At 37.7% G+C, this 27,172-nt stretch overlaps 1 protein-coding gene across 4 annotated transcripts in view; it reads left to right on the top strand.

Moving 5' to 3' along the window:
- Nucleotides 1-566: 566 nt before the first annotated feature.
- CPSF6 (cleavage and polyadenylation specific factor 6) overlaps nucleotides 567-27,172 on the top strand; it is a 34,722-nt gene continuing 8,116 nt past the window's right edge. Inside the window, exons 1-10 of one of the 4 annotated variants that reach the window (XM_012500163.2) lie at nucleotides 567-739; nucleotides 12,105-12,314; nucleotides 14,031-14,134; nucleotides 17,643-17,788; nucleotides 18,661-18,834; nucleotides 18,964-19,074; nucleotides 19,519-20,023; nucleotides 20,357-20,472; nucleotides 20,973-21,126; nucleotides 23,296-23,485. In XM_012500163.2, the coding sequence (XP_012355617.1) occupies nucleotides 680-739; nucleotides 12,105-12,314; nucleotides 14,031-14,134; nucleotides 17,643-17,788; nucleotides 18,661-18,834; nucleotides 18,964-19,074; nucleotides 19,519-20,023; nucleotides 20,357-20,472; nucleotides 20,973-21,126; nucleotides 23,296-23,482 (1,767 nt within the window). In that variant the 5' untranslated portion in view covers nucleotides 567-679 and the 3' untranslated portion in view covers nucleotides 23,483-23,485. Of the gene's footprint in view, nucleotides 740-12,104; nucleotides 12,315-14,030; nucleotides 14,135-17,642; nucleotides 17,789-18,660; nucleotides 18,835-18,963; nucleotides 19,075-19,518; nucleotides 20,024-20,356; nucleotides 20,473-20,972; nucleotides 21,127-23,292; nucleotides 23,486-27,172 lie in introns of all 4 variants that reach the window. The other 3 variants (XM_012500162.2, XM_030820008.1, XM_003259487.3) reach the window with 3 other exon arrangements.

Below are 27,172 nucleotides of genomic sequence, written 5' to 3'. Positions count from 1 at the left end.
CTGTAGATCTAAGGAAGAAAAAATGAATGGCAATGAATGCGAGAGGAAGGTGGGGGGAAAGAAGCCCACGAAGATTAGAGATGGAAATGGCAACATAAACAGCATGCAAAGATAACCACTGACGGGTATCTAGCATTTACGATGCAAATAAAACTCTGCTGGTCTCTGAGGATGCAGAAACAAGACATTGTTTTTGTTCTTAAGCCGCTCACAGAATGCCCGGGGGTTACACTTTGCATTTAAGCACGGACATATAACTTCCACCTTTAAAAGTCCTGGATGTGAGAAAGATAAGAAAAACGGATAAATGAAAATATTAACAAAACGTTTGAGTATGCCAGAGGCCACGTGAAAAGACGGTGTATGGAAACAGGTGGGGCCCACTGGTAAGCTGGATGCGCGAGCAGGACAAAGAAATTGGCCCCCCACTCCAGGGCCTCACCCAGACACAAAAGAAACGTCCTCTGCCCTCAGAGGCGCAGCCTTTCCTTAGCCAGCAGAGCGGCTGGGCTGCAGAGTCCCCGCCCCCGGCCGGCCCCTGTCGCCCGCGCCTCCATCCCTCGGGCCTCGGAAGTGACGCAAGCGCCCCCCCACCGCCGCTAGATCCGCTGCTGCTGCTGCCGCGGCGGGCGGACCTGCAGGAGGCGGCGGCGGCGGCGGCGGCCGAGGCTGAAGGAAGATGGCGGACGGCGTGGACCACATAGACATTTACGCGGATGTCGGCGAAGAGTTCAACCAGGTACGTGAGAGCCCAGGTCCCCGCTGCCGACGCGAGCGGCGCTGCGGCCGGGACGCTGACCCGGGGCCCGCTGCGGCCGCGAGCCGAAGCGACTGCAGACTGTGCGCCCTTGCCGCCTCTGGGCCGCGCCGCCGACCCCTGGCGTGGCGCCCCCCAGCCCCTCGTTCTACTGCGTCGTTTCACGGGCCGCGGGCGCGGCGACCCGCCGCGGGGTCCGGAGCGCGGACGCGGGCCGCTGTGCAGCTGCCGCCGGCTCCTCCCTCGCCGGCGCTGCCTCGCTCCCTATTGTTGGCGGCACCCGGCTGGCGCTTCCCGCCGCGCTAGGCCCGGGCGGTGGGGCCGCGTGTAAGCGGCGGAGAGAACTGGCCGCCGCCGCGCCCCCTCCCCCGCCGCTGGCCGGAGGAGGAAGCCCTGGCGGGGCGCGTGCCCGCCGCCGCCGCCCCTTCCCCGCCGCTGCCGCTCGGGCTCCGATTCCTCCCATCGCTCCATTTTGTCTCCCTGCCCGCGCACTGTCGCCTCATGGAAGGCCGCGTTCACGGCCCTTTGTATCCCGCGCGCCCAGTCCCCGGGGCTCTCCTTCTCGGGTTTGCGACAGGTTTCGGCGTGGCGCCTTCCTCCTCCCCTCACACTTTCTGAAGGCGACTGAGGTGCGGGCCCATTTGCAACAAGTCCTTTGACTTTTGGAGCCGCAGATAAAAGTCGGTGTGCTGGTCCTGCCCCATTAATCCAGGGCTTTCAGTGCTTTGAAGCCCAGTCGTTGTTGGCCTTTGTGATGAAAATACCTGTGAAGATGAGTGGCCCGGGACCAAAAGGAAGAATTGGAAGCACGATGGTTGGATGGAACAAAAAGATGTTAGCTCACCCACAGATCTCATAGTGATTAAAATGAAAGAACGTTCACCCCAAATCCTTATGATGTGGTTTAAAAATAAAGAGTTATAGATAAGACCCTATTTTCGAGAAGAAAGTGTTAAATCCCCCCGCCCCCACCCCCCGGCCCTGCGTTACCGTTTGAAAGATTGAGCGAAAGTGAGAATGCAAGGTTTTCCTGAACGACGTTGCTTAGAGGTAACGCGGAGCTGTGATGTCTGTTAATGGGCATCCTTGCAAAAGATGTCGTTTGTTGCTAGAGTAGTGACGTTTAAGGTTTGATCCTGCTGCTCGTATCTACTGCATTTTATGTAGTAACACATTTAAAACAATTAAATTGTGCTTAACTGCAGTGTTCCGAAAAGCTTTATTTTTTTTGTATTTCCCAGGTCCTTATGAGAAGCTTAATAAAATAATACTGGCTAATGTGTTTTTTTCCCCCCTCCATTAACCATCATATTCGTGACTAGTTGTTCAGGCTTTTTAAAAAACAAAGAAACTCAGGAGATCTTTACTGTTTTATTTTTCAGGAATGACTTTGTGCCTCTGGTTTAAATATTAGAAAACAGAAAAATACCAGTTGGCTTTAAATGTTTGCTGCTCAAAGACTGGATTTGTTTAAATGTAATATATTGTAATCAAAGGTTAAGTTTTTAAATCTTTGTGTTTTTAAAATTGTGTTTATGCTTTAAATAATAATACTTGTGTCCATTACAAATCAGATACATTCCTCGAATGCAACACAGATTCTAACGCTTATAAGACGTCTGGGAAATTTTTTTCTTTTTATTTATCAAATGAATATAACTGCGTTTAAAAGAGGGCTGTAACTGCAAGGAACAACGATTAAGTGTTCAAGACTGCCTTTATTAGCTTTACTTACAAGATAATACATTGGTTCACCTTTCTATGCACAATAAAAGAAGAATTGGGTCGCAATTTTAGAAGTTAAGCTTTTTTCATTACCTCTTAATGAAATATTTTTAGGCTTTTGCATACTTAATTTGAGAGGGACATCTCCCTTATCCGGATAGCTGGGTGGATACTTATCCCTGTGCAGTAGCAAGTGCTGACTGGGTAGGAGGTAAAAAGAGATTAGTTTTGTGGACCCAATGAAGGACTCCTTTTAAATGTAACTTTTCAATGATTTGTATAAGGTACCTACCGCATTATGTCTAACACAGTTGTATAATTTTACCAGTAAAATCTTTATATGTTTGAATAGATTAATGGCGAGGATAGAGGCATTGTTTTTGCTACTTTGCATATCGTTGGCCAATCAGTGATTGAGTTGTATATCCTTTTGCATTACCACTTCTTGCTGTGGTAGTTTCTGTACCAAAAAAAGGTCACAAAAGGATAGTTGGTTATTTTCAGAGCTTATCCTGTTTTGAAAAATATGTTACTATCATTGAAATATTTTTCCAAAATCTTAACCAGAATTAGAGGCAACCACAAAATAATTTACAACTGATTTAATCTTTACTAGCTGGTGACCTTATTTCTACTAGTTGCTATAGTAGACTAGAACTCTTGTTTTATTGTCGTTGAGTAAAATACTAAGTATTAGCCAGTTTTGACTGACTTTGGCTTCAAAGCTGTTGTAAACATTAAAAAATAATCTTTGTTTTCCAGTGTAAACTGCAGTTCTAATTGGTTTTGTATACTTTGAAATTCGGGGTAGTCTTTATTTCCATTTTCTACTATTTTTTGTCTGTATCCTGTTGAGTCTTCTATTTTAAATGTCATACTTTTATGAAGCTTTTTTGTATTTTGATAAGGCACAGTATTATTTCAAAAAGTGATATGCATCTATTGAAGTAGAAAAAAGTGAGGCATCCAACAGTCTTAGCAGAAAATAATTTGGGGATAGATTGAGAATAATAAGTTAGTGAAGCTCTAATAGGGTTCCTTTCTTCACCAGGTGAACTTAAGAATGGAGGATGAAGGGGGAGGAGGCACAAGGGACTGGCTACTCCTTATGGTTTCTCTTTAGTTCTTAGAGGTGTTTGGATGTCACCAAGTTGAGAACAGTTGGAAGGGGAATTTGAACATCTTCCAAACCTCCCTATTATTTGAAGTTGGGAAGAAAGTGATTCTGTCTCACACTCAATAGCGTATCAATTCAGTTTAAACTGGATTTATACTCAGGTGTAGTAATTACTAGCCCAATATTTAGTAATTGTAGATTTTAAAATTCTGGCCAAAACTAAATAATTTAAAAGTTGAATTGTTTAGGGCGAAGGTAGTGGCTCACGCCTGTAATCCCAGAACTTGGGAGGCCGAGGTGGGCAGATCACTTGAGGTCAGGAGTTGCAGACCAACCTGGCCAACATGGTGAAACCCCATCTCTATCAAAATACAAAAATTGGCCGAGTATGGTGGTGCCTGCCTGTAATCCCAGCTAATCGGTAAGCTAAGCAGGAGAATCGCTTGAACCTGGGAGGCAGAGGTTGCAGTAAGCCAAGATCGGGCCACTGCACTCCAGCAAGACCCTGTCTCAAAAAAAAAAAAAAAAAATTGAATTGTTCGAAATACATTTCTTGAGTGTCTGTTACATGCCAACAACGAGGAATACAAAGTTTAGGTAGTCTCTACCCTTAAGAGTACACCGTAGGGGAGCTGAGAGATACCTACGTACAGTAGTGCACACATATCCACAGTTCCACTTTCTGTGGTTTCAGTTACCCGTGGTTTTGAAGTCTGAAAATATTAGATACAGTAAGGTACTTTGAGAGATACTGTATTTAGCTAACTTTTATGACAGTAAACTGTTCTACAATCGTGTCGCTTCACGATGGCGATATGCTCTGAGAAGTCTGTCTTAGGTGCTTTTGTCATTTGTGATCATAGAGTGCTTTTGCATTTCAAGCCTAGAAGGTACAGCCTACTACACATGTAGGCTATATGGTGTAGCCTGTTGCTCCTAGACTACAAACTTGTACAACATATTACTGTACTGAATACTGTAGGCAGTTGTAACACAGTGGTAAGTATTTGTGTATCTAATATATCTAAACATAGAAAAGGTAAGTGAAAATCTTGGTATAAAAGATAAAAAGTGGCACACTTGTGTAGGGCACTCATGAAAGGAAGCTGCATGACTGGAAGTTGCTCTGTGAGAGTCAGCAAGTGAGTGGTGGGTGAATGTGAAGATGTGGGACATTACGCTGCTGTAGACTTCGTAAACACTGTACAGTATACTCAGGCTACACTAAATTAAACTTTTTTCTTCAATAATACAGTAACCTTAGCTTACTGTAATGTTTTCACTTGATCGATTGAGACATTTTCTCAGTGTCATCCAGTCTGGAGTGCAGTGGTGCAGTTGTGGCTCACTGCAGCCTTTATCTCCCAGACTCAAGCAGTCCTCCTGTCTTAGCCTCCAGAGCAGCTGAGACTACAGGCATGTGCCACCATGCTTGGCTAATTTCTAATTTTTTTGTAGGGATGAGGTCCCAGCTAGTCTCCAACTCCTGGGCTCAAGCTGTCTTCTTGCTTTGACATACCAAAGTGTTGGGATTACAGGCGTGAGCCACTGTGACTGGCCCGTTTTTACTTTATAAACTTGGACTCTTCAATAACAACAGTTTAAAATACAAACACATTGTATAACTATATAAAACATTTTCTTTATATCCTTATTCTATAAACTTCTTTTTGTTTTGTTTTGTATTGAGATGGAGTCTCGCTCTGTCGCCCAGGCTGAAGTGCAGTGGCGCGATCTTGGCTCACCACAACCTCTGCCTCCTGGGTTCAAGCAGTTCTCCTGCCTCAGCTAGGATTACAGGCACTCGCCACCATGCCTGCCTAATTACTGTATTTTTAGTAGAGACGAGGTTTCACCATGTTGGCCAGGCTGGTCTTGAACTCCTGACCTCAAGTGATCCTCTTGCCTTGGCTTCCCAAAGCAGTGGGATTACAGGCGTGAGCCACCACACTGGGCCTAAACTTTTTTCTATTAAATTTTTTTTTAACTTTTAAAATTAATTTTATTTTAGAAGAGACAAGGTCTTACTGTGTTGCACAGGTCTCAAACTCCTGGCCTCAAGTGATCCTCTTGCCTCAGCCTCCCCAAGGAGGCTGGAATTACAGGCATGAACAACCACACCTGGCCTTTTTTTTTTTTTTTTTTTTTTTTTTTTTTTTTTTTTTTTTTTTTAGCTTTCGTTAAAAACTAAGACACACACACATTAGCCTAGGCCTACACAGGGTCAGTATTATCAGTATTACTGTCTTCCATCTCTGCATCTTGTCCCACTGGAAAGGTCTTCAGGGGCAGTAAGATGCATGGGCTGTCATCTCCTAGGATAACTGTCTTCTTCTGTAATACCTGGTGAAGGACTGACTTGCCTGAGGCTGTTTTACAGTTAACTTTTTAAAGTAGGAAGAGTACACTCTAACATAATGATTACAAGTATGGTATAGTTGGCCTTGGTGTGGTGGTTCACGCCTGTAATCCCAGTGCTTTGGGAGCCTGAGGCGGCAGATTGCTTGAGGCCAGGAGTTCGAGACCAGCTTGGCCAACATGTCGAAACTCAGTCCCTATTTTAAAAAAAAAAAAAAAGTAAAAACAAAAAAGTATAGTATAATAAATACATAAACCAGTAACACAGTCACTTATTGTCAAGTATTGTGTACTGTACATAATTGTATGTGCTATTCTTTTATATGACTGAGAACACAGTAGGTTTGTTTACACCAGCATTACCAGCCCGAACATGTGAGGAATGCATTGGGCTAAGATCACTGAACAATAGTAATTTTTCAGCTCCATTATAATCTGACCACCAGGACCAAAACATTGTCATGTATGACTAAATTGTTCTCTTTTATTAATTTTTTACAGTGCCTACTTTATAAATTAGACTTTATCATAGGTATGTATAAGGAAAAACATAGTATATGTAGGGTTCCTTGCTTTCCGTGGCTTAAGGCATCCACTGGGGGTCTTGGAACATATCCCTCTCAGGTAAGAGGGGACTACTATAATTATAGCACACCGACAGGTCCTATATTGTAGTTACCATTCTTTTATGTTTTATGTGTAGAGTTTTGTTGATCTGGAGAGGAAAGTCAAAAACTGTGAACTTTAGGGAAACACACTGCGTGCATTGAAGTAGTGTATTTTGTTGCTTGTTTGGGAGTCAGAAACTCTTAATGTGGAATTTGGTTTCTGCTCTGTCAGGCAGTCACTGATAGCACAAATTTAGTAATCTGACCACCCAGCTTTAAAATGGAAGTGTAGGCCAGGTGTGGTGGCTCATGCCTATAATTCCAGCAGTTTGGGAGGCTGAAGTAGGCCAATCACTTGAGGTCAGGAGTTTGAGACCTGCCTGGCCAACATGGTGAAACCCCTGTCGCTACTAAAAATACAAAATTTAGCCAGGTATGATAGTGCACACCTGTAATTCCAGCTATTTCAGAGGCCGAGACAGGAGAATTGCTTGAACCTGGGAGGCAGAGGCTGCAGTGAGCTGAGATCAGGTCACTGTACTCCAGCCTGAGTGACAGAGTGAGGCTTTGTCACACACAAAAATAGATTAATTACTTTTAAAAGAATGGAGGTGTATAGAGGCAGTAGTTGGAACAAAGAATTCACTTAGGAATTACGGACCTGGACATCTGATAAGTCAGTTTTTATGTCATGAATCATTTTGCTTTACATTTAGTCATTATGTATGTATTCTAGCCAATTGTTGAGCCAATTAATGAAAATAAGTTTCTTGGACAAATATCAGAGAAATGTTGTTTATGATTTATTTATGTTTACTAGAAAACCATCTGAAATAAAGCTGTCAGGTTGAGAATGAGCTAGGTAGAATTGATTCAGAAAAATGGATAGAAATGTTCAGGGAAGCTAGAACCCTGTTTTGTTATTTATGGGTGCAGTTAATTTAGTTGCCTGTGAATTGTCCACTATGGTTTATGTGGTGTATTTTTAGTACCAAATTCCTTAACATTATTTAAGGAAGGGATTTTTACAGGGATTACTAGCCAGTTTTAATACCTACTGAGAACATAATTAGATAAAACCAGAAAATGATATATTTTCTTTAAAAATATATGCATTATCTGCTATTGGATTTTGCATACTAGTATTTCTTTTCCTAGGTATAGGATATATTTTGTAAATGCAAAATGTAACTTTCCCCCCTTCATATATTTTTCTAAATGGAAATAATTTAAAATAGGCTTTGAAACAAGTGGCCTTTGCTGTGCATTTGCTGATAGTATCATATAATGCATGAATTTTATATATATTTATATATTTTTATGGTAGAGATGGGATCTTCCTAAGTTGTCCAGGCTGGTCTTAGACTCCTGGGCTCAAGGGATCCTCTTGCCTTGGCCTCCCAAAGTGGTGGGATTAACAGGCATGAACCACCATGCCTAGCCTCGAATGATATTACTGTAATTTTAGAACCATCAAAAAAAGTCAGGCCTGTCAGGGAGAATGATGAATATTTTGACAGCTAACAAGTTCATCCCAATAGTGGTATACAGTATGTATCATATATCTGTGATATTAAAATTGTAAGAGGGGTAATTAGGGAAAAAAATGTCTAAAAGTAACTTCTTGAAGGGAGGGAGGAGACAGGGATAATGAAAAGGTTGAGAAGCCTTACTTTAGGGGAACTAATAGGATTTTGGTCATTTTACCATCCATTTTCTCTGGCTTGGCAGCAGATATTTGTATATCATGTAGAACATAATCTTGTGTAAAATGTTGAGTGAATACCTTGTCTGAAGAATGATTGTAGTGATTTAGAATGGTAGGGAATGAAAAAAAGTAGTGAGTTTTTTTTTTTTTTTTTAACAAACCCTGAGAGCTGTTGTTTATTCCAAGCTTTATGTAACGTAGCTAGCTAGCTACTATGAACAGCAGATAAGATTGGGCAGCATTTGGTATCAGAGATAATTAGAGGGATGATGTTGATATTTTCTTGTTTTTGAATGCCATTAAAATTAAAAGTAATAATTGAAAAGACCCTTCGTGTAATAAAAAATGATACTGTTAAATATTTCTTTGACAAAGTGGAAACCTTTTTTTTAGTTTGTTCAGTAGGCTCACAGAGCTTTATATATGACTTGTGATATACATTTTGCATAATTTCTCATGCAAACATCATGCATATTTTCTCACTTTATGAAGTAAGAACAAAGTTCAGTGTGTTCTGTATTTTTTTTACTCTGGAGGATTGATGTGATATGAAGCTGATTAAAAGGAAGGTTACTGATACTACAAAAGAGTGTGCTTTGAGTTTCATTTTTAGTAATGGCAGCAAATGTATTCAGATTCATTATGTTTTTTCACAAAGTTTAATTGTATACCATTGGGGCTAAGTGTACAGGCTGTGGCCTTGGAACAGAGAGAAGCTAACTAGTCCACATGGAGATCAAACCCCAGGACCATTGTCTTAATTAGGATCGTACTACAACCACTTGGAAGCAGTACAACTACCAGACAAAATGGCTGATCCCAAATATTGGTAGAATCATATCAATATGGAAAATTGGTTTGTGTCAACATAGGAATTCATGGATGGACAAAAATAGTAAGTGATTGTGATGTACCAGGTTAGTGTAGCTGCAATTATGCTTGTAAATTTTTTGTCTACTTATGTAAACATTTTCACAGGTTTGTAGCTAATAGAAGAAAACAAAGAATCTGTTCACCTATTTATGTAAGTGAAAGTGTAAATTTAAAAATACATTTAGTCCTGCTGTTAATAACCCTTCCATTCTTTTTTACTTTCCCTCAGACCATATATTGTGATTATAGTTTCTGCTGAGGAGGATGGAAACTCAACTCCCTTTGAATAATATTAATAATTCTACTTGATGTTCAGAACCGGATTGCAAGAGTTTAAAGTGCCCAACACCCCTTGTGGGAAACTTTTTAGTATCTTAAGTGCATGGAGCTACTGCTGCAGCCACACCGCCTGAAGCTTCAGCTACACTGAAACTTCATAACAAAACTTACCCTCTTTTTTCCTAATTTCTGTGGTCACTGCAATTTGAGCGTGTTACTTTGTTTAACAAAAACTCATTTCTTAAAGATTATTTTAGTATTGCTGTACAAACAGAATAAAATTATGGCATTATTCGGTGACTTGTGGTCTTAGTTTCTGCCCTTTATTAAATTTAGCTTTGTTCTCTGATTTAACCTTGAGATCCCAGACCCCTTATTAAATAAGTCTTATAGACATTCTACCTCATAACAAGTAAAGTTGGTATGTAAAGATTCGAACTAGTAAATTGGGTAAGTCATTAATTACATAGACGATTACCTGATGATTACTTGAGGTCCCTTTATTTATGTATATAAATGATATTTCCCCTTCTAGGCTTTTTTCTTTTTCTTTTAAAAAGATCTTATTCTAGGCCAGGCATGGTGGCTCATGCCTGTAATCCCAGCACTTTGGGAGGCTGAGGCGGGCAGGTCACGAGGTCAGGAGATCGAGACCATCCTGGCTAACACGGTGAAACCCCGTCTCTACTAAAAATACAAAAAATTAGCCGGGCTACAGGTGGTAGCGGGCACCTGTAGTCCCAGCTACTCGGGAGGCTGAGGCAGGAGAATGGCGTGAACCCAGGAGGCGGAGCTTGCAGTGAGCTGAGATGGCGCCACTGCACTCCAGCCTGGGCGACAGAGCAAGACTCCATCTCAAAAAAAATAAATAAATAAAAATTAAAATTAAAAAAAAAAAAAGATCTTATTCTGGCTCTCTTTTAAATAGCAAAACAGTAGCCTGGACCCATAATATCTTGTTGCTCTGTTCACCATCATATAACAAATGCTTTTCTCTGGGTCATTCTCTATGCATTTAGGGACTATTTTGGCTAATAGTCCCTAAAACCATTAGCTCCTCCACATGTGGCATTTGTATAATTCTTTAGTAAATTTTATTAATGGGAGAATCTGTAAGTTATGTTGAACTTTCAAGTTGTTTTACAATTGTTTTTTTCCTTATGTCAAATGTTCTATGTCATAAGAATAAAATGGTTCACACCAATACGAGTACTTAGTTGTGGAAAGGGAGAGTAGAAGATAAAAATGGAGATTTTCCTGTGCTACAGGCTTAGTCAAGCTTATGGTCTAGTAATGGTTATCAAAGGCAATTAAATAGTGTTGAGTGTTCTGCTTTTACCTACATTTCATTTTTCATGTACTTAGTTACAAATTGAACCCTCTTCTGTTTTTTTTCCTGCTCCTGTGTCTGTTTCATTTCAGTTTTCCTTTTCCCTGATTATCATTTGGGCATGTAAGTGACACCCAGTAGCATTGCTTTAATTCTGCTGGTGACAGTGCCAAAGCTTTACTATACTCTTTGTTTTGTTGTCTGTTGCTTTTCTCTTGCTAATTTGCTTGACTAGATAACTAAGAATTCAGGTAAGCATTAGCTCTTTGTTCACTGAGAATGATACAACTTGCAAGATAATTAATTTGGATCGTTCTACATGTATTTCGTTTATTTCTCTTTACCTTGTTCATTTATTATGACATTTTGAATTATTTACATACCCATATTCTTTCTTTTATGGCTCAGCTCACTATGCTTTTTTTTTAATACTGGTAGCTTCCTCAAGGTTGGAAAACAAGATCTGAATACTATAGAAAATAATAACTATTTTTCTGTGGTCATATATTAAAGATATAATGGCTTTGGATTTTGGGGTGATTTTTCTAATGTCAATTTAAAAAAAACTTGTCTGTTTGCTTTTGTGTGTTATTACTTCTAGTTAAGAGTATTTCCAAGGAAAGTTTCATGTTATTTATTTTGTTTCCATGTCTTTTTCCAAAAGAACTTATTTTTTATATTATAATAAGTATCAGTGGAAAAGTAGGATTCATTATATAGAAATTAACTTTAGGCTGGGTGCAGTGGCTAAAGCCTATAATCCCAACACTTTGGGAGGCCGAGGCAGGAGGATTGCTTGAACTCAGGAGTTTGAGGCTAGCGTGGGCAATGTAGCAAGACCTCTACAAAAAAAAAAAAAAAAAAAAGAAAGGAAACTCACTTTTTTTTTTTTGAGATGAAGTGTCGCTCTGTCGCCCAGATCGTGCAATGGCACGATCTTGGCTCACTGCAACCTCTGCCTCCCAGGTTCAAGCGATTGTCCTCAGCCTCCTGAGTAACTGGGATTACAGGCGTGCGCCACCATGCCTGGCTAATTTTTGTATTTTTAGTAGATACAGGGCTTCACCGTGTTGGCTAGGCTGGTCTCGAACTCCTGACCTGAAGTGATCCACCTGCCTCAGCCTCCCAAGTGCTGGGATTACAGGTGTGAGCCACCACGCCCAGCAAGAAATTCACTTTTTAGGCCTGTTCAAGAATACATCTATTGCATAAAGTGGAAAAAGATTTGTACTGAAATCCTTGGCCCTTTTCTATCAGATTTTTAAAACAAAAAGTTGAATTTGTGTTCAAATCTATTTTAGTAGTATTTTGACTTTTGTATAATCTAGAGCATTATTTCTGTATCTCAGGAAGCTGAATATGGTGGGCATGATCAGATAGATTTGTATGACGATGTCATATCTCCATCTGCAAATAATGGAGATGCCCCAGAAGACCGGGATTACATGGATACTCTCCCACCAACTGTTGGTGATGATGTGGGTAAAGGAGCAGCACCAAATGTTGTCTATACGTATACTGGAAAGAGAATTGCATTATATATTGGAAATCTAACATGGGTAAGTGAAGTTAATACAAGAATTAAATTATTGGTAATTGATTTTGAACTGCTCTAGTAATTAATGTTTTTCTCCAGATTTTTGTAAGTTTGAAGTTACTGTGTTTTTCTATATGTGTTTGCTTGTCCAATGAGGAGGGAAATACAAATATCTTTGCAACATCATTAATTCGAATCCTTCTAGTTTTGAGTTTTGTGGTCATTCAAGTTTTCTTGGTGGATATACTACTTAAATATAGTAAAATTAGTTTTGTCTTCAGTTACCTTTTTTATGCTACCACTTTACCTTGCTTCAGATAGCCCAGTTTCACTAAAAATAATGCTCACATGGGGTCTCAAACCAGGATTCAAGTGTAAAAGGAAAGAGACATAGTATCATTCCTGGTTTAAAAATAGTGTCCATTATTTAATTTGTGTTACAAATTTGAGTTTTATTTCTGCCCTTAAATTTGAAATCTGATTTATAGAAGCACTGCTCTATGTATTATATTTTAATTTGGGTTGTCGTGAGACTAAGATTATTGATTTAGAGCTTCATTAAATGCACATACGTATATTTATTTTTTATTAATATTACATCTTAAGTATTAAAATAGTCTTATAGAATGTTTATATTTCTACTTAGTTATATGTATACTTGAAAGTTAAAAACTTGTATCAAAAATCAGTAAAACTTGGCACCCTTGCATTTCCTTAGTAACACTGTATTTTTAAATGTTGTATTTACATTTCTTTTTTTCGGGGGTGGGGGGGGCTGGGGGGCAGAATTTGCAAAACTCTGTCACCCAGGCTGGAGTGCAGTGGTGTAATCATAGCTCACTGAAGCCTCAAACTCCTGGGCTCAAGTGATTCTCCTGTGTCAGCCTGCAAGTAGCTAGGACCACAGGCATGTGTCACTCCGCCTGGCTAATTAAAAACAAAACCAAATAAATCACTTTTGTAGAGCTGACTTCTTGCTATATTGCTTCAGGCTGGCCTCAGATTCCTGGCCTCAAGTGATCCTCCTAACCAAGCTCTCAAAGTGCTGGGATTATGGTGCCCAGCCTATTTACATTTCTTTTAAAACTAATTGTAACAGATCTCCCACCACCCAGTCTGAGTGTTCTATAATGGAGACAGTGGCAGTGTAGTTATGAAAGTATGGTTGCTAAGTAAGTATTTGGATCTTAGCTCCACCATCTATTATTAGTTTTGTGACCTTGGGCAAGCTCTTTAACTTCTATTGTATCATGTGTAAAATGGGGATAATAATAGTGCTTATATGGTTGTTGTAAGAATTAAATAGTTGATAAAGTATATGGTAGATATTAAATACATGTTAGTTTTTTCTTCTCTGCATTTTAATTCAAAAACAAGATGAAATTCAAAATACTTTCCTTTAATGGGAGGAAGTGAAATTGGTTTTATTCACAATTTAAAATCATAGCAGTTTAAAGCTGTAAGGGACCAGAAACTCTTGAGAGTCAAATCCTATTGTAACCCCAAGGATATATACCTTCTAGTTTCTGAAATACTTACCAGGGAATGAAGTTAGGTTCCCAGATGGTGTTTTTTTGCTGTTTAAAAATTGCAGCCTGACTGGCCGTAACTAGACTTAGATTTGCACTCAGCATTTATTTTCTCTTTTATGTCTCAGATTTCCCCTTAAAAACTAAACTGGGATAATAAAAATGTTGGTTATATTTTGATGGCTAATGAGGGGGAAAATGTCTTGCAGTGGACAACAGATGAAGACTTAACTGAAGCAGTTCATTCTTTGGGAGTAAATGATATTTTGGAGATAAAATTTTTTGAAAATCGGGCAAATGGCCAGTCAAAGGGGTAAGTTTTTTTTTTTCTTTCTTTTTGATTTAGTAGCTAGTGATACAGTTTTTACAAGTTAACTTTCCTTTAAGTTAATGTTAATTACACATGTATACACATGTATACAAACAACACATGATTGTTTACATTGGAAGGAGGTTCTTGGGCAAAGATTGATACTTTTCCTTTTACGTACCCTATTACCTAACACACTATAACCAGTAGAGTGGAAATGTGGACAGATTTATTTTCTATTTTTCCCAAGTTTTCTCTATCTGTGGTTGAAATGGTTGTTGAAATGACAATTTAAGAACCATTACTCTCCCTGTGATTAAGAGATGGGAGAAGATGGGCAACTGAATAATGTGTGTTACATGGATGTTTTGCTTTATTTCACTACCAAGCTATACAAGTGAGATAGCATCAGCATGAGAACATTATAAATACAGATATCTAAAAGTAAGAAGATAAAATGCCACTATCCTACCATTCATTGATATTTACTTTTAACATTTCAGTGAAGATTCTTTTGGGCTTTTTCCTAAAAATAAATAAATAAATAAATAATGGAATTATAATTCATGTGTTTATATGTTTGATATAAGGAATAAAAATAAATACACATCCTCTCTAATGTCTAATTCTTTTGCATCATACCTGGTATGCTACTGTAATTTATCTTTCTTATTTTTGGTTATCGTGGTGGTTTCCACTTCTGCCTATTGTAAATAATGTTGCAGCAGACATCATTTTGTATAAGTCTTTTGGTACAGATTTTGGATTTTCTTTTAAGGATAAATTGTTAGATGCACAATGATAAAGAATATGCTTATTTCATATATTGCTTACTTATCTTAGAAGGTTATACCAATTTATACTAAACTGGGAATATTTTCAAAATGTATGCAGAGTCTGAACACTTCTCACTAACTTCACTTATACCACTTGGTCAAAGCCACTATCATCTCTCACTTAAACTTTGGCAGTAGCTTCCTAACTGGAAGTATAGACTGCCCCCTACAGTCTGTACTCCACATAATAGAAGTTCTAAAAAAAAGACATTCTGCTCAATCTTCTCATGGCTTCCTGTCTGTCTCAGTCTTTAGCATTGTCTACAAGGTACTTTGTGATCTGTTTTCCCACCACCTTTCTAACCCTATCCTACCACTCTTTTTCAACCACATTAGTCTCTTTGCTGTTTGCCAGACCAATTCCTACCTGGGACCTTTAGCTGTTTTCTCTTCATGGTTTACTTTTCCCCCTCAAATATCCACATGGCTTACTCTTTCACTTCATTCAGGACTCAAACTGTTTAAGAGTTTTCTTCCATGACCACCTTTGCTATCCTGTTTCCTTTATTTCCGCTCTGATATATTTTACTTGTTTGTTGTCTCCTCTTCGAAGCCTTTAAGCTTAATGAGAACAGAGATTTTGTTTTGTTCTCTATTACATCTCCAGCTCTAGAGTGGTACCTTGCGTATAAGAAGTGGTGCTTAATAAATATTTGTTAAATTAATTTAGTTTTTTCTAAATGTTGTAACCCAAGATAATCCTGGTGCAAACAGCAGAACTTGTTGACTAGAATAAGAAGTATAGTTTAAAAGATCATATTGAACGTTAGGGGGAAAAGAGCTTAAGCTTCTTAAGCTACTAAGACCCTACCTCCCTTAAATAATTTAGAATATCCTGTAACTATATGAATTGGTAATCATTCTGATTATTTTAAATTTGTTTTTCTTTTTGAGGTATAATTCATATGCCATAAAATGCACGCTTTTAAATTTACAATTCAGTGATATTTATTATATTTATGAAGTTTAGCAACCATTACCACTGTCTCATTCCAGGACATTTCATCACTCCAAGAAGAAACCTTGTACCCGGTTAGCAGTCACTCCCATTTCCTCTCTTCCTATCTGCTGGCAACTGCTAACGTGCTCTGGATATGCCTGTTCTGGACATTTCATCTAAATGGAATCATAAAATACGTAGTCCTATGTGACTGGCTTTTTTCCTTAGCATAATGATTTTAAGGTTCATCCATGTTGAAGCATGCATCAGCATTTCTTTTTATGGCTGAGTAATATTCCACTACATGAATATAGCACTTTTTTCTTTCTATCAGTCGATGGACGTCTAGGTTATTTCCACTTTTGGCTATTAAGGAAAATGCCCCTGTGAATATTTGTGTACCCATTTTGTGTGAACGTGTATTTTCAGTTCTGTTGGATGTGTACCTAGGAATGGAATTACTGGGTTATATAGTAACTCTATGTTTAAACTTTTGAGGAATTACCAGATTATTTGCCAGAGCCATTGTGCCATTTTATTAATATGTGCTCATCAGCAATGTGCAATGGTTCCAGTTTCTCCACATCTTTATTTATTTATTTATTTATTTATTGAGACAGATTCTCACTCTGTCACCCAGGCTGGAGTGCAGTGGCGGGGTCTTGGCTCTGCAGCCTCTGCCTCCCAGATTCAAGCGATTCTCTTGTCTCAGCCTCCCAGTGTGGGACTACAGGCACACGCCACCACACCCAGCTAATTTTTGAATTTTTGGTAGAGACGGGGTTTCACTATGTTGGTCAGGCTGGTCTTGAACTCCTGACCTCATGATCCGCCTGCCTCGGCCTCCCAAAGTGCTGGGATTATAGGCGTGAGCCACCGCACCCGGCCTCTCCACATCTTTAATACTTGTCTTTTTAATTATAGCCACCCTAGTGGGTATGGGGTGGTATCTTGTGGTTTTAATTTGCACTTCCCCAATAGTTAATGATATTGCACATCTTTTTATTGTAGCAAAAAGTGGAAGCAACCCAAATGTCCATGAACTGAAGGATACATTTCTTTTAATGTTGTATATTTATAATGGAAAATTATTCACCCATAAAAATAAGTGGTGATGCATGCTCTAACAGTGGATGAACCTTGAAAACATGCTAGTTAAAGAAAGCTGGTCATAAATGGACCTCCTATTGTATGATTCCATTTAGATGAAATGTCCAGAGACAGAAATTAGGTTTAGTGGTTCCTTAAGGTACAGAGATGGGAAGAAATGGGAGCGATGGCTGATGGATATGGAGTTTCTTTTTGGGGTGATGGAAATGTTTTAAAATTGATTATGGTGATGGTTATAACACTGTGAAGTACTAAAAACCACTGAACTATATATTTTGAATAACTGAATTCTACGGTATGTTACAGAAGATGAACAAAAATGTGTACTTGTATAAAGAAATATTTTTAGTTTTTAAAATTATTTATTTATTTTTAGAGACAGGATCTCGCTCTGTTGCCCAGGCTGGAGTGCAGTAGTGTGATTATAGCTTTCTGTAGCCTCAAACTCCTGGGCTCAAGCAATCCCCCTGCCTCAGCCTTCTAAGCAGCTGGGATTACAGGCATGAGCCACTGTGCCCAGCTGTTGTTTCAGATAAAAGCAGATTAAGACCTTTTTACAGAAGAATAACAGTAATAATATTGATCTCTTTTTACTTTGTATCCTTACCCCTTAAACACCTTTTAGGTTTGCCCTTGTTGGTGTTGGATCTGAAGCATCTTCAAAAAAGTTAATGGATCTGTTGCCTAAAAGAGAACTTCATGGTCAGAATCCTGTTGTAACTCCATGCAATAAACAGTTCCTGAGTCAATTTGAAATGCAGTCCAGGAAAAGTAAGCAATCCTCAGAGGCTTTTATTAAAATATGTACATTTTAACCAGTACATTTGTTAGGTGTTATACTAGAGAAGTCATCTTAATACTAGCTCACTAGAAACTCCATTTCACAAAGTCCATGCTTTGAATTAGATTTAATCACTGGTTATGACTGTGGGCCTGTGTACTAGAAACCTACTCCTGTTCCATTTTTCTCCAGATGTAACAGACCCAATACTATACAACAATGTGCAAGTTCTATAGCCCTGCCATTCTTGTCCTATTATTTCCATCTTAGATACAGAAAGAAACTACATTCTAATTCTTAGATTAAAGGAAAGCTATGTGGATGTGTATTATGGTGGGGGAGAGATCGCTGATAACCAGAAAATGTTCATTGATTATTCTGCTTGGCAACAAGACCTTTCACCACTTGGTAAACTGAATATAGAAAAGATTTGTCGTTATACATTTAAAGAGATGAGATGGATGATTATGTAATTAACAAATTCAAGTGGTTCCTTTTCTTTTAATGTTTTAGCACTTAAGACTTAACTGAAGAAGTATGTTACAAAATTTAAATGATGTAATACTGAAATTAAGATATCTATTGAAGAATTTCGGTCTTGGCTGCTGCAGAGTGCTGGTATTTTCAAAGTAACTCACGATTACCTATGGAAAATATATTTAAACCTGGATATTTTGAGCCTTTAAAAGTACCCAAATAGATGTGAATGTTTTCCTAAACCATACTTTCTCATGTAGTTTGCATAGGCACAAGGCATTTGCAAGTTAATATATCAGAAATAGAGTTGTTTTTAATAATAGTGGTTACATTTCAGAAAACTATTTTTAATAAGTGCTATTTATGAGTATTTGGATATTTGCAGCTACACAATCAGGACAAATGTCTGGGGAAGGTAAAGCTGGTCCTCCAGGAGGCAGTTCCCGTGCAGCATTTCCACAAGGTGGTAGAGGACGGGGCCGTTTTCCAGGGGCTGTTCCTGGTGGGGACAGATTTCCTGGGCCAGCAGGACCAGGAGGGCCACCCCCACCTTTTCCAGGTAAAACTTTCCTTAAATTACCACGGATAAAACATGTCTACCTAATACCTCTTTTCCTTTTCTCTCTTTTTCAAGTAATGCATTATTAATGTGACTTACTCTCCTTGTTATGCTATTTTTGGAATCCAGGAAATTTGATCAAGCATCTTGTTAAAGGAACTCGGCCTTTGTTCCTGGAAACTAGGATTCCATGGCTTATGGGGCACAGCATAGAGGAAATACCCATTTTTGGCCTAAAAGGTCTTTATTTTTCTCCAAACTTGCTTGACTTATATATAGAATATTTACAACCGTCTTACTTTCTTACCTCTTAAAAAAATCCTTTCAAGATCATTTTTCCTTGTTTCACTTTCTAGCTCGGCATCAGAGTAGAATATAAGGTGGGTGATTTCACTGTAAGAAGTGTGTGTACACGGAAAGATGGAAAATATCTTTAGGCATTGTAATATTTTTTATTAAAGTTTTTGTTTCAATAATTTTTCTTAAGCATAAATTGAGCTAGTTAAATTTGTAAGGATATACTTCATTGTAGTTGGTAGTGTAACATTTACCATACGGGTTTTATTTAAAGACAAAGACTTGGTGTATGCTTTATGCGTTTAAAATATAATCTTGGCATATAAAAGTTAAAATACCTTATTAGTGAAGTGTTTTTTTTTTCTCTCTTTCTCCTTTGTTTTTTAGCTGGACAGACTCCACCACGTCCACCCTTAGGTCCTCCAGGCCCACCTGGTCCACCAGGTCCTCCACCTCCTGGTCAGGTTCTGCCTCCTCCTCTAGCTGGGCCTCCTAATCGAGGAGATCGCCCTCCACCACCAGTTCTTTTTCCTGGACAACCTTTTGGGCAGCCTCCATTGGGTCCACTTCCTCCTGGCCCTCCACCTCCAGTTCCAGGCTACGGCCCCCCTCCTGGCCCACCACCTCCACAACAGGGACCACCTCCACCTCCAGGCCCCTTTCCACCTCGTCCACCCGGTCCACTTGGGCCACCCCTTACACTAGCTCCTCCTCCGCATCTTCCTGGACCACCTCCAGGTGCCCCACCGCCAGCTCCGCATGTGAACCCAGCTTTCTTTCCTCCACCAACTAACAGCGGCATGCCTACATCAGATAGCCGAGGTCCACCACCAACAGATCCATATGGGCGACCTCCACCATATGATAGGGGTGACTATGGCCCCCCTGGAAGGTAAGTTAGTGTGTATCTGTGAAAGTACTTGATGATAAAATATAGGAACAATGACTATAAATATTAGATTGTAGGTATATGAATATGTTATTTCTGCCTTCCAAGAAGATGAGGTGTTTAAGCTGCTACTCTGTTTTAGCTGAAAGATACTGGTATAGGAGAATTTTTAGACTTGTTCTCTTTGTAGGAAAAGTAGCATGCTTCAATATGGAAGAGTAACTACTATCTCTAAAGCACATATCAGAAGCAGCTAGTATGAATTTCTATACACTGTTGTGACTAACTTAGGAAATCTGTTGAGTATGAGTTAAGGTTTATGTTTTTATTTTACAGGGAAATGGATACTGCAAGAACACCATTGAGTGAAGCTGAATTTGAAGAAATCATGAATAGAAATAGAGCAATCTCAAGCAGTGCTATTTCGAGAGCTGTGTCTGATGCCAGTGCTGGTTTGTATATTTCTTGTGTTAATATTTCTTATTTATGTTATTAGGAATGACCTAAAAATGTAAGTACAATCTAGAAGATAGGTCATTTACATGTAGTAGTACTTTTTATATTCCCAAATCATTACCTATGATTTATTTAAAAAGCATTGAAAAAAGCTGTGTGTAACAGTTTAGTGGGGAAAATCCAAATTTTAAGTTATTTGGTATAGATTTAAGTCTTACCCTTGACATTTAATGGTTCAGGAGCCTTATGACACCTTATTTATTCTTATATTTGCAAAATGATAATGTGCTTCACACACCTGTAATAAGTTGAATTAATACCATGAGCATGAAAGGCTTTTGCAAATGGTGAAACACTAAAAGAAGACATTGTCTTGCATAGTTATTTTATAGCACAGTACTTTTGTAAAATGCCTTATCACTCTTATCCCAAGTGGTTTGATGGTGTTTTGAAAACAAAATTTGTTTGACTTCAAACCGTTTCCTTTCCCTCACAGGTGATTATGGGAGTGCTATTGAGACACTGGTAACTGCAATTTCTTTAATTAAACAATCCAAAGTATCCGCTGATGATCGTTGCAAAGTTCTTATTAGTTCTTTGCAAGATTGCCTTCATGGAATTGAGTCCAAGTCTTATGGTTCTGGATCAAGGTAAAACTTTCCTGTCTCATTTCCATTTAAAAAAGCTGTTAGTTTACAAATGGAAAAAATACTGTGAGACTTTAAAAAGAGGACTTTGCTTTTACTTACTGATTATTTAGCAGCTGGAGTGTTTTTTTTTTTTTTTTAACTCTAAATGTTAGTTGCTTGCTTAAAACCCTTTAAAGGCTCCTACTCAATCTTAAAGCAAGACTGTAAAGGTTGAGGGACTGTGTGATAAAAGCCCCTGCCTATCTTTTTAGCCTCATTTTGTACCTCTCCCCTTACTCACTGTTCTCCAGTGAGTATTTCTCCATATTTCTCCTTTTCTTTAGATACATCAAATGTTTGACCACCTCACTTTATATTCCTCCTGCTAGGAGCAGTTTTCCCTGTCTCTTCACATAGCTGGCTCCTTATTCTTCACGTCTCATTCTGACTTCTTAGGAGGGGGCTTCTCCCAAGTTAGTCTGTCATACTGTTCTTTTTATTTCTTCCATAGTACTTACATAACCAATTCTTACTTGTTATCAAGGCATATTTTTCCTCATTAGAACACAGGTTGAATGATGGCAGGGGATTTATCTATCCTGCTCACTGTATTTCTTTTAAGAGATGGGTCTTGTTAAGTTACCCAGGCTGGTCCTGAACTCCTGGGCTCAAGTGATCCTCTCAGCTTGGCCTCCCAAAGTGCTGGGATGATAAGCATAAGCCACTGTGCTCACCCGTGCTCGTTATAATATTTCTAATGCCTACAGAGTGTCTGGTACAGAATGAGTGCTAAATAAAAATTTCTCGAATGAGGGAGTGACTGAATGAATGAATGATCTATCTTTTAGGTAGTTCCTTTTTTTTTCTTTTTAGCATTGCTGCTAACTTTGAAATTTTATATATTTTTGAAAGGCACACCTTTAATCTTCACTTGGTATTCTTAGATATGTCTTTAGTGTACTCTGTCTGGTAGTAGTCTTTAAGAGAAAAGAGCTTGCCTTTGACATTGTCCCCAGTTTTGTAGTTACCTTTTTGACCCAGTGTAAGAATCTTTGTGTCTGAACAAATTTGTCATAGATATAGTTATCTTGTATCATCTTTTTAAGTTTTGAAGTCCAAAGTAATAATTTTTTAACCCCAACGCTTTGGGAGACTAAGGCAGGGAGGATCACGTGAGCCCCAGGAGTTTGAGACCAGCCTTGGCAACATAGGGAGTTTTTCTACAAAAAATTTTAAAAAATATCTGGGCCTGGTGTTGCATGCCTATAGTCCCAGCTACTTGGGAGGCTGTGGTGGGAGGGTTGCTTGAGCCTCAGAGGTCGAGGATGAAATGAACTGTGATCGTGTCCCTGCACTGCAGTCTGGGTGACAGAGAGAGAGACCCTATCTTGAAAAAAAAAAAAAAAGTAGTAACTTAGGCCTTGATCAAGGATTTTAGCACCTAATGTTTGCTAAGCTTAGCTGTCTGGTGCAGAAATACAAGACATAAATATTATTTAGTAGACAGTTATTATTTCCTTACTGTGAATTTAGCATAATTTATACAAGTCTTTGGGCAATAAGCTTTGGTTAAATTATTTGTTTTTAAAAAATGGCAGTTCATGAAACGTTTCTACTTATTAAATACAACGTGAATACTATATCAATTCTTGCTACTGATCATAATTGTTAGCCCTCTCCCATGCCTCTTCTCCTCCCCTGAATATAACATGCGTATTAGAAAGTTTCTTTGTGTTGGATGCTGCTCCTCATGAACCATATGTTAATAGGTTGTCATATTCATGTATTTAAGCCCCATTGTGTGTTGTGATTTCATGACTTTTATATCTAAAAAAAACCATATTGTAGATATTCTTCAGGTTGAAACACGAGTGCTTTGAAATTTTCCCTTTACCTATTTGTGCATTCAGTAAATACTACACATCTGTTTTAGGATACTAGTTTAAATAGATGATGTGATGCATTTCTGTGATGCATCTGCTGATTTTTTTGGTAATGTTTTTAATAATGAAATTTCTGGTTCATGCTTACTGGTGAGTTGGTAAGTCGTTATTGGTAGCTCAGGATAGTAAGTTTAAACTAGATTTACAACGAATTTTTGCTGCCTTAGTTTTTTTAGACATCAAAAAATTGAATATTTTTAAGCTATCTAATTATGGAGAGCATTAATCCAGTAATTTCTTTTAGAAGACGTGAACGATCAAGAGAGAGGGACCATAGTAGATCACGAGAAAAGAGTCGACGTCATAAATCCCGTAGTAGAGACCGTCATGACGATTATTATAGAGAGAGAAGCAGAGAACGAGAGAGGCACCGGGATCGTGACCGAGACCGTGACCGAGAGCGTGACCGAGAGCGCGAATATCGTCATCGTTAGAAGGTGGGTATTCCTTGTTCCTGTTAAATGTGTGTGTATTCTTAACAGTAACTGTAACTCCAAGGCTACTGTTTATACAGTATATACCTACATTTTAAATGGTCCAACTACTTGTGAATTTAATCTTCTGGAAACATCTGAAACAAATTATAGGTAAGTAATGACAGGTAAAAATTTTGACCCTTTATCTTATGAATATTTTATTGCTGAGTTATCACTTTTAGGTTTCAAATAGTTGATGGTCTTAACAAAGCAAGGAAATAATCAAGAGGACTCATTGTGTACTTCTAAAATCTAAAAATTGGGATTCTTGTATCACATACGTAGGTTGCATGCAATTTAAAATACAAAACACAGGGAGTTATTTCACATATATATTATGTGTTTGGATTTTTAAAAATAAATGGAAAGTTACTATTCTTGAACTAGTTTTATTTGTCCCTAAAAATTTATGAGAAAATCTAACACAATAATAGTTTATAATACAGGAGGGTGTTTTCTCAACAAAGACACTTTTCCTTAAAAAAAAAAAAAAGAAAAAAGAAAAAAGAAATTTTTTTTTTTTTTAGAAGAGACACTATCCTGACATCTGGTTTTTGTTTTTAAAAGAAACAGTATCCTTTAATTTGCAAAGAAGATGTAAAAGTTAATCAATTAAAATGGGTTCAGGGTGCACTGATTTATATCTAAAAATTTTAAATTGTGTCAAGCCATATACCCAACTTTAGAATAACTTGAAATAATTTTCTTTGATGTTTCATTCATAAATCATAATCATTGTCTTTTTTTCTGTATTTTAAAACTATTTCTTGTGTACATTTTTCATAAAGTGGGAAGAGTTGTCTGTTTATGCTTCATTTTCACATGTAATTTTATTTTTTATATTTGTTAATAGCATTTATTCATGTGAAGAGCTGGGGGAGGGCACTATAAGGCTTATGCATGTGACACAAAGGTTATTCTGTAAATTAAAATATTTTTTCTTTATATGTTGGTTGGCATATTCAAATTAAATTAAGGCTAAACAAACCCCTCATAGGTAAATACTCTATGTGATTATTTTCAGTAATCATGGGAAACTTACTGAAAATTCAGTCATGGTAATTGTTAGTATTTAAATTGTTATGGGCAAAATTAAAGGTTTTATCAAGTGTATGTAATTCTGTGACAGAATAGCAATTTCTTTAACCATAACAGATACGCAAATGAGGTCCTTAAATGCCTAGAAAATAAGCATGCTATTTTTATGGAACACAGATATAAGCTCCTACACTATTTACAATTTTAAGGGCTTTTTAAGTTAAAAGGCTGGTTTTGATACTTTGCATTTTGAATATGCAGATTGAATATCAAAACTTTAATTTGTAGTTTTCCGTGTATTACAAAATTTAATATAAATCTCAAAACAGTCTTTTAATATGAGGCAAAAAAAAATCGTACTTTAAAAACTAAGCTTATTGAAATTGATATTGTTTTTGAATGTAAAAAATGAATGTTGTATTATGTAAATCTAAACACTAAATTTTAAAGATGTAGCACTTTTTTCCCCTGAGTTAAATACATCTGATCCCATCTTAATGAAAAAATTCTTAATATCCATCAGTTGCTTAAAGTGGATTGTGACTGGGTTATTAGTTGAAATGCTTATCTGTGTCAGTCATTTCCATTATAGAAAGGTACAGGTTCTGTAAGTTACCTATTTTTTTAGACTTTATAAGTTATCAACAAGCTTCTTGTTAGTAAAGGCATGATAATGAAACTTGAATTCACCTCCAAAATTGGATGTGCCCATCAAGGGTCCTCTAAACCAATTTAAGCCCAAAGTTAACTAATTACAATTTCCTTACTGGTTTTAGTAAAACTAGCATAGTCAACCAAGTAAACAAAGTCCATTGTTAATCTTAAAGTATTTGAGTTAGCTAACATTACATTCTAGTAATGGGTACACCTAAATATATCATGACTTGAGTTTCATTACATTCAGACATTAACTACAAATTCCTAATGTGCAAACTATTGTTGACATTTTTCTTAATCACTGATGTACCATACCAGAATTTCCATGTTTTGTTTGTACATTAATCAGAATTGAGTTGTAATACTGTATGTGCCTTCATCCAAGCAAAATTTTACATAAGCATTTCTAGTGCAAAAAATTCTGTTATCCTGGATTATTGTACGTTTGCTCTGTCAAACAGTATTTATTGTGGATGTAGACTTGAATAAAGGGGTGGGGACTGGGATTAAATATATTCAAGTAAAACTTTTTAAAACAAAAGCTATCTGCAAATTTGATCACCATCATAATAAGGTCTGTTGACCTTTTTAGAAGTTTTAAAATATGAGTCCTTTTGAGCTTTCATGTAAATCTTAAATGGACTAAATGAAATGAGTGATTTGAAAGCTAAAGTGAATGTCACTAGTAAGGCTGTATACAAATAAAATACTAATGTAATCTATTAAAGTGATGATGAATGGCTAAAAGGGCAAGTTCTTAATTTTTTAACTGGAAACGTAATGGTCTTGGCAAGCTGTTAATGTCTGTCCCATCTTAATTTTTTTTTGTGTTTGAACTGTTGGTAATGTTAATTGCATTCTCTCATTTTAAAATGTATTGGTTTTTCTAAAAGTATTCAATATCTTAAGTTCAAATAGATAATATTTTAATGAGAAAATACCAATATTGTAAATTTCAGTATGTAAATACATTGTGCTTCATATTCTGTAATTTCTACCTCTATTCTCAGACCACTCTGAGCAAAATAAAAATAGTTCAGTGCTTTAAGATTGTACATTTTTTACTGAAATAATTTTAGTTTCATAGTTGAGTTACTTAAAAGGTTGCATTCCTCTTCTTACTTCTTTGGAACATCCCTACTCAGCAAATTTGTGTTAACAGTTCAGCTTTTCTTTGTTTACTGAAACCAAATTATGTTTTCTTAAAATACTCTTTATTCAGGCTTTTCCTCTCCCTATTTTATGAGATTTTACAATTCTCAAGTCATTATCCATGACAATTTTTAAGCATTGGGTATGAGGTCTGGATTAAATAACTTGCCTTTGCTATCTGATTACTTTTTTTCTTTTCTTTTCTTGAGACGGAGTCTCGCTCTCGTTGCCCAGGCTAGAGTGCAGTGGCACAATCTCAGCTCACCACAACCTTCACCTCTTGGGTTCAAGCAATTCTCCTGCCTTAGCCTCTGGAGTAGCTAGGATTACAGGCATGTGCCACTACGCCCGGCTAATTTTGTAGTTTTAGTAGAGATGGGGTTTCTCCATGTTGGTCAGGCTGGTCTCGAACTCCCGACCTCAGGTGATCCGCCCACCTCTGCCTCCCAAAGTGCTGGGATTGATTACAGGCGTGAGCCGCCGCGCCCAGTCTTGTCTGATTAGTTTTTTCCTACCTTAAATATCATCTTTAGGATCTTAGATTATGTTATTGCCCAAGATTTAGGATGCTTTGCATTGTGTATTCAGCTTACTAGCTTTGTGTTAATTTGAAAAAAAAAAAAAAAAAGCCAAAAGAATAAAATTCTTACATGTTAAAGATGTTTCATTTTCTTCTTAGTGTTGCTTTGAGGCTTATGTGAAAATTAAATTCTCTTAATTATCTGGTGAATGATACTGGTTGTAATAAGATTTTAAAATTGTTTCTGCAGCTCTTAGTTATATGAGGTCTGCCTTATAGCT

Source organism: Nomascus leucogenys, chromosome 10 (assembly GCF_006542625.1).
Source record: "Nomascus leucogenys isolate Asia chromosome 10, Asia_NLE_v1, whole genome shotgun sequence".
Classification (NCBI taxonomy): Eukaryota; Metazoa; Chordata; class Mammalia; order Primates; family Hylobatidae; genus Nomascus; species Nomascus leucogenys.
This window is presented reverse-complemented; position numbering and strand designations above follow the sequence as displayed.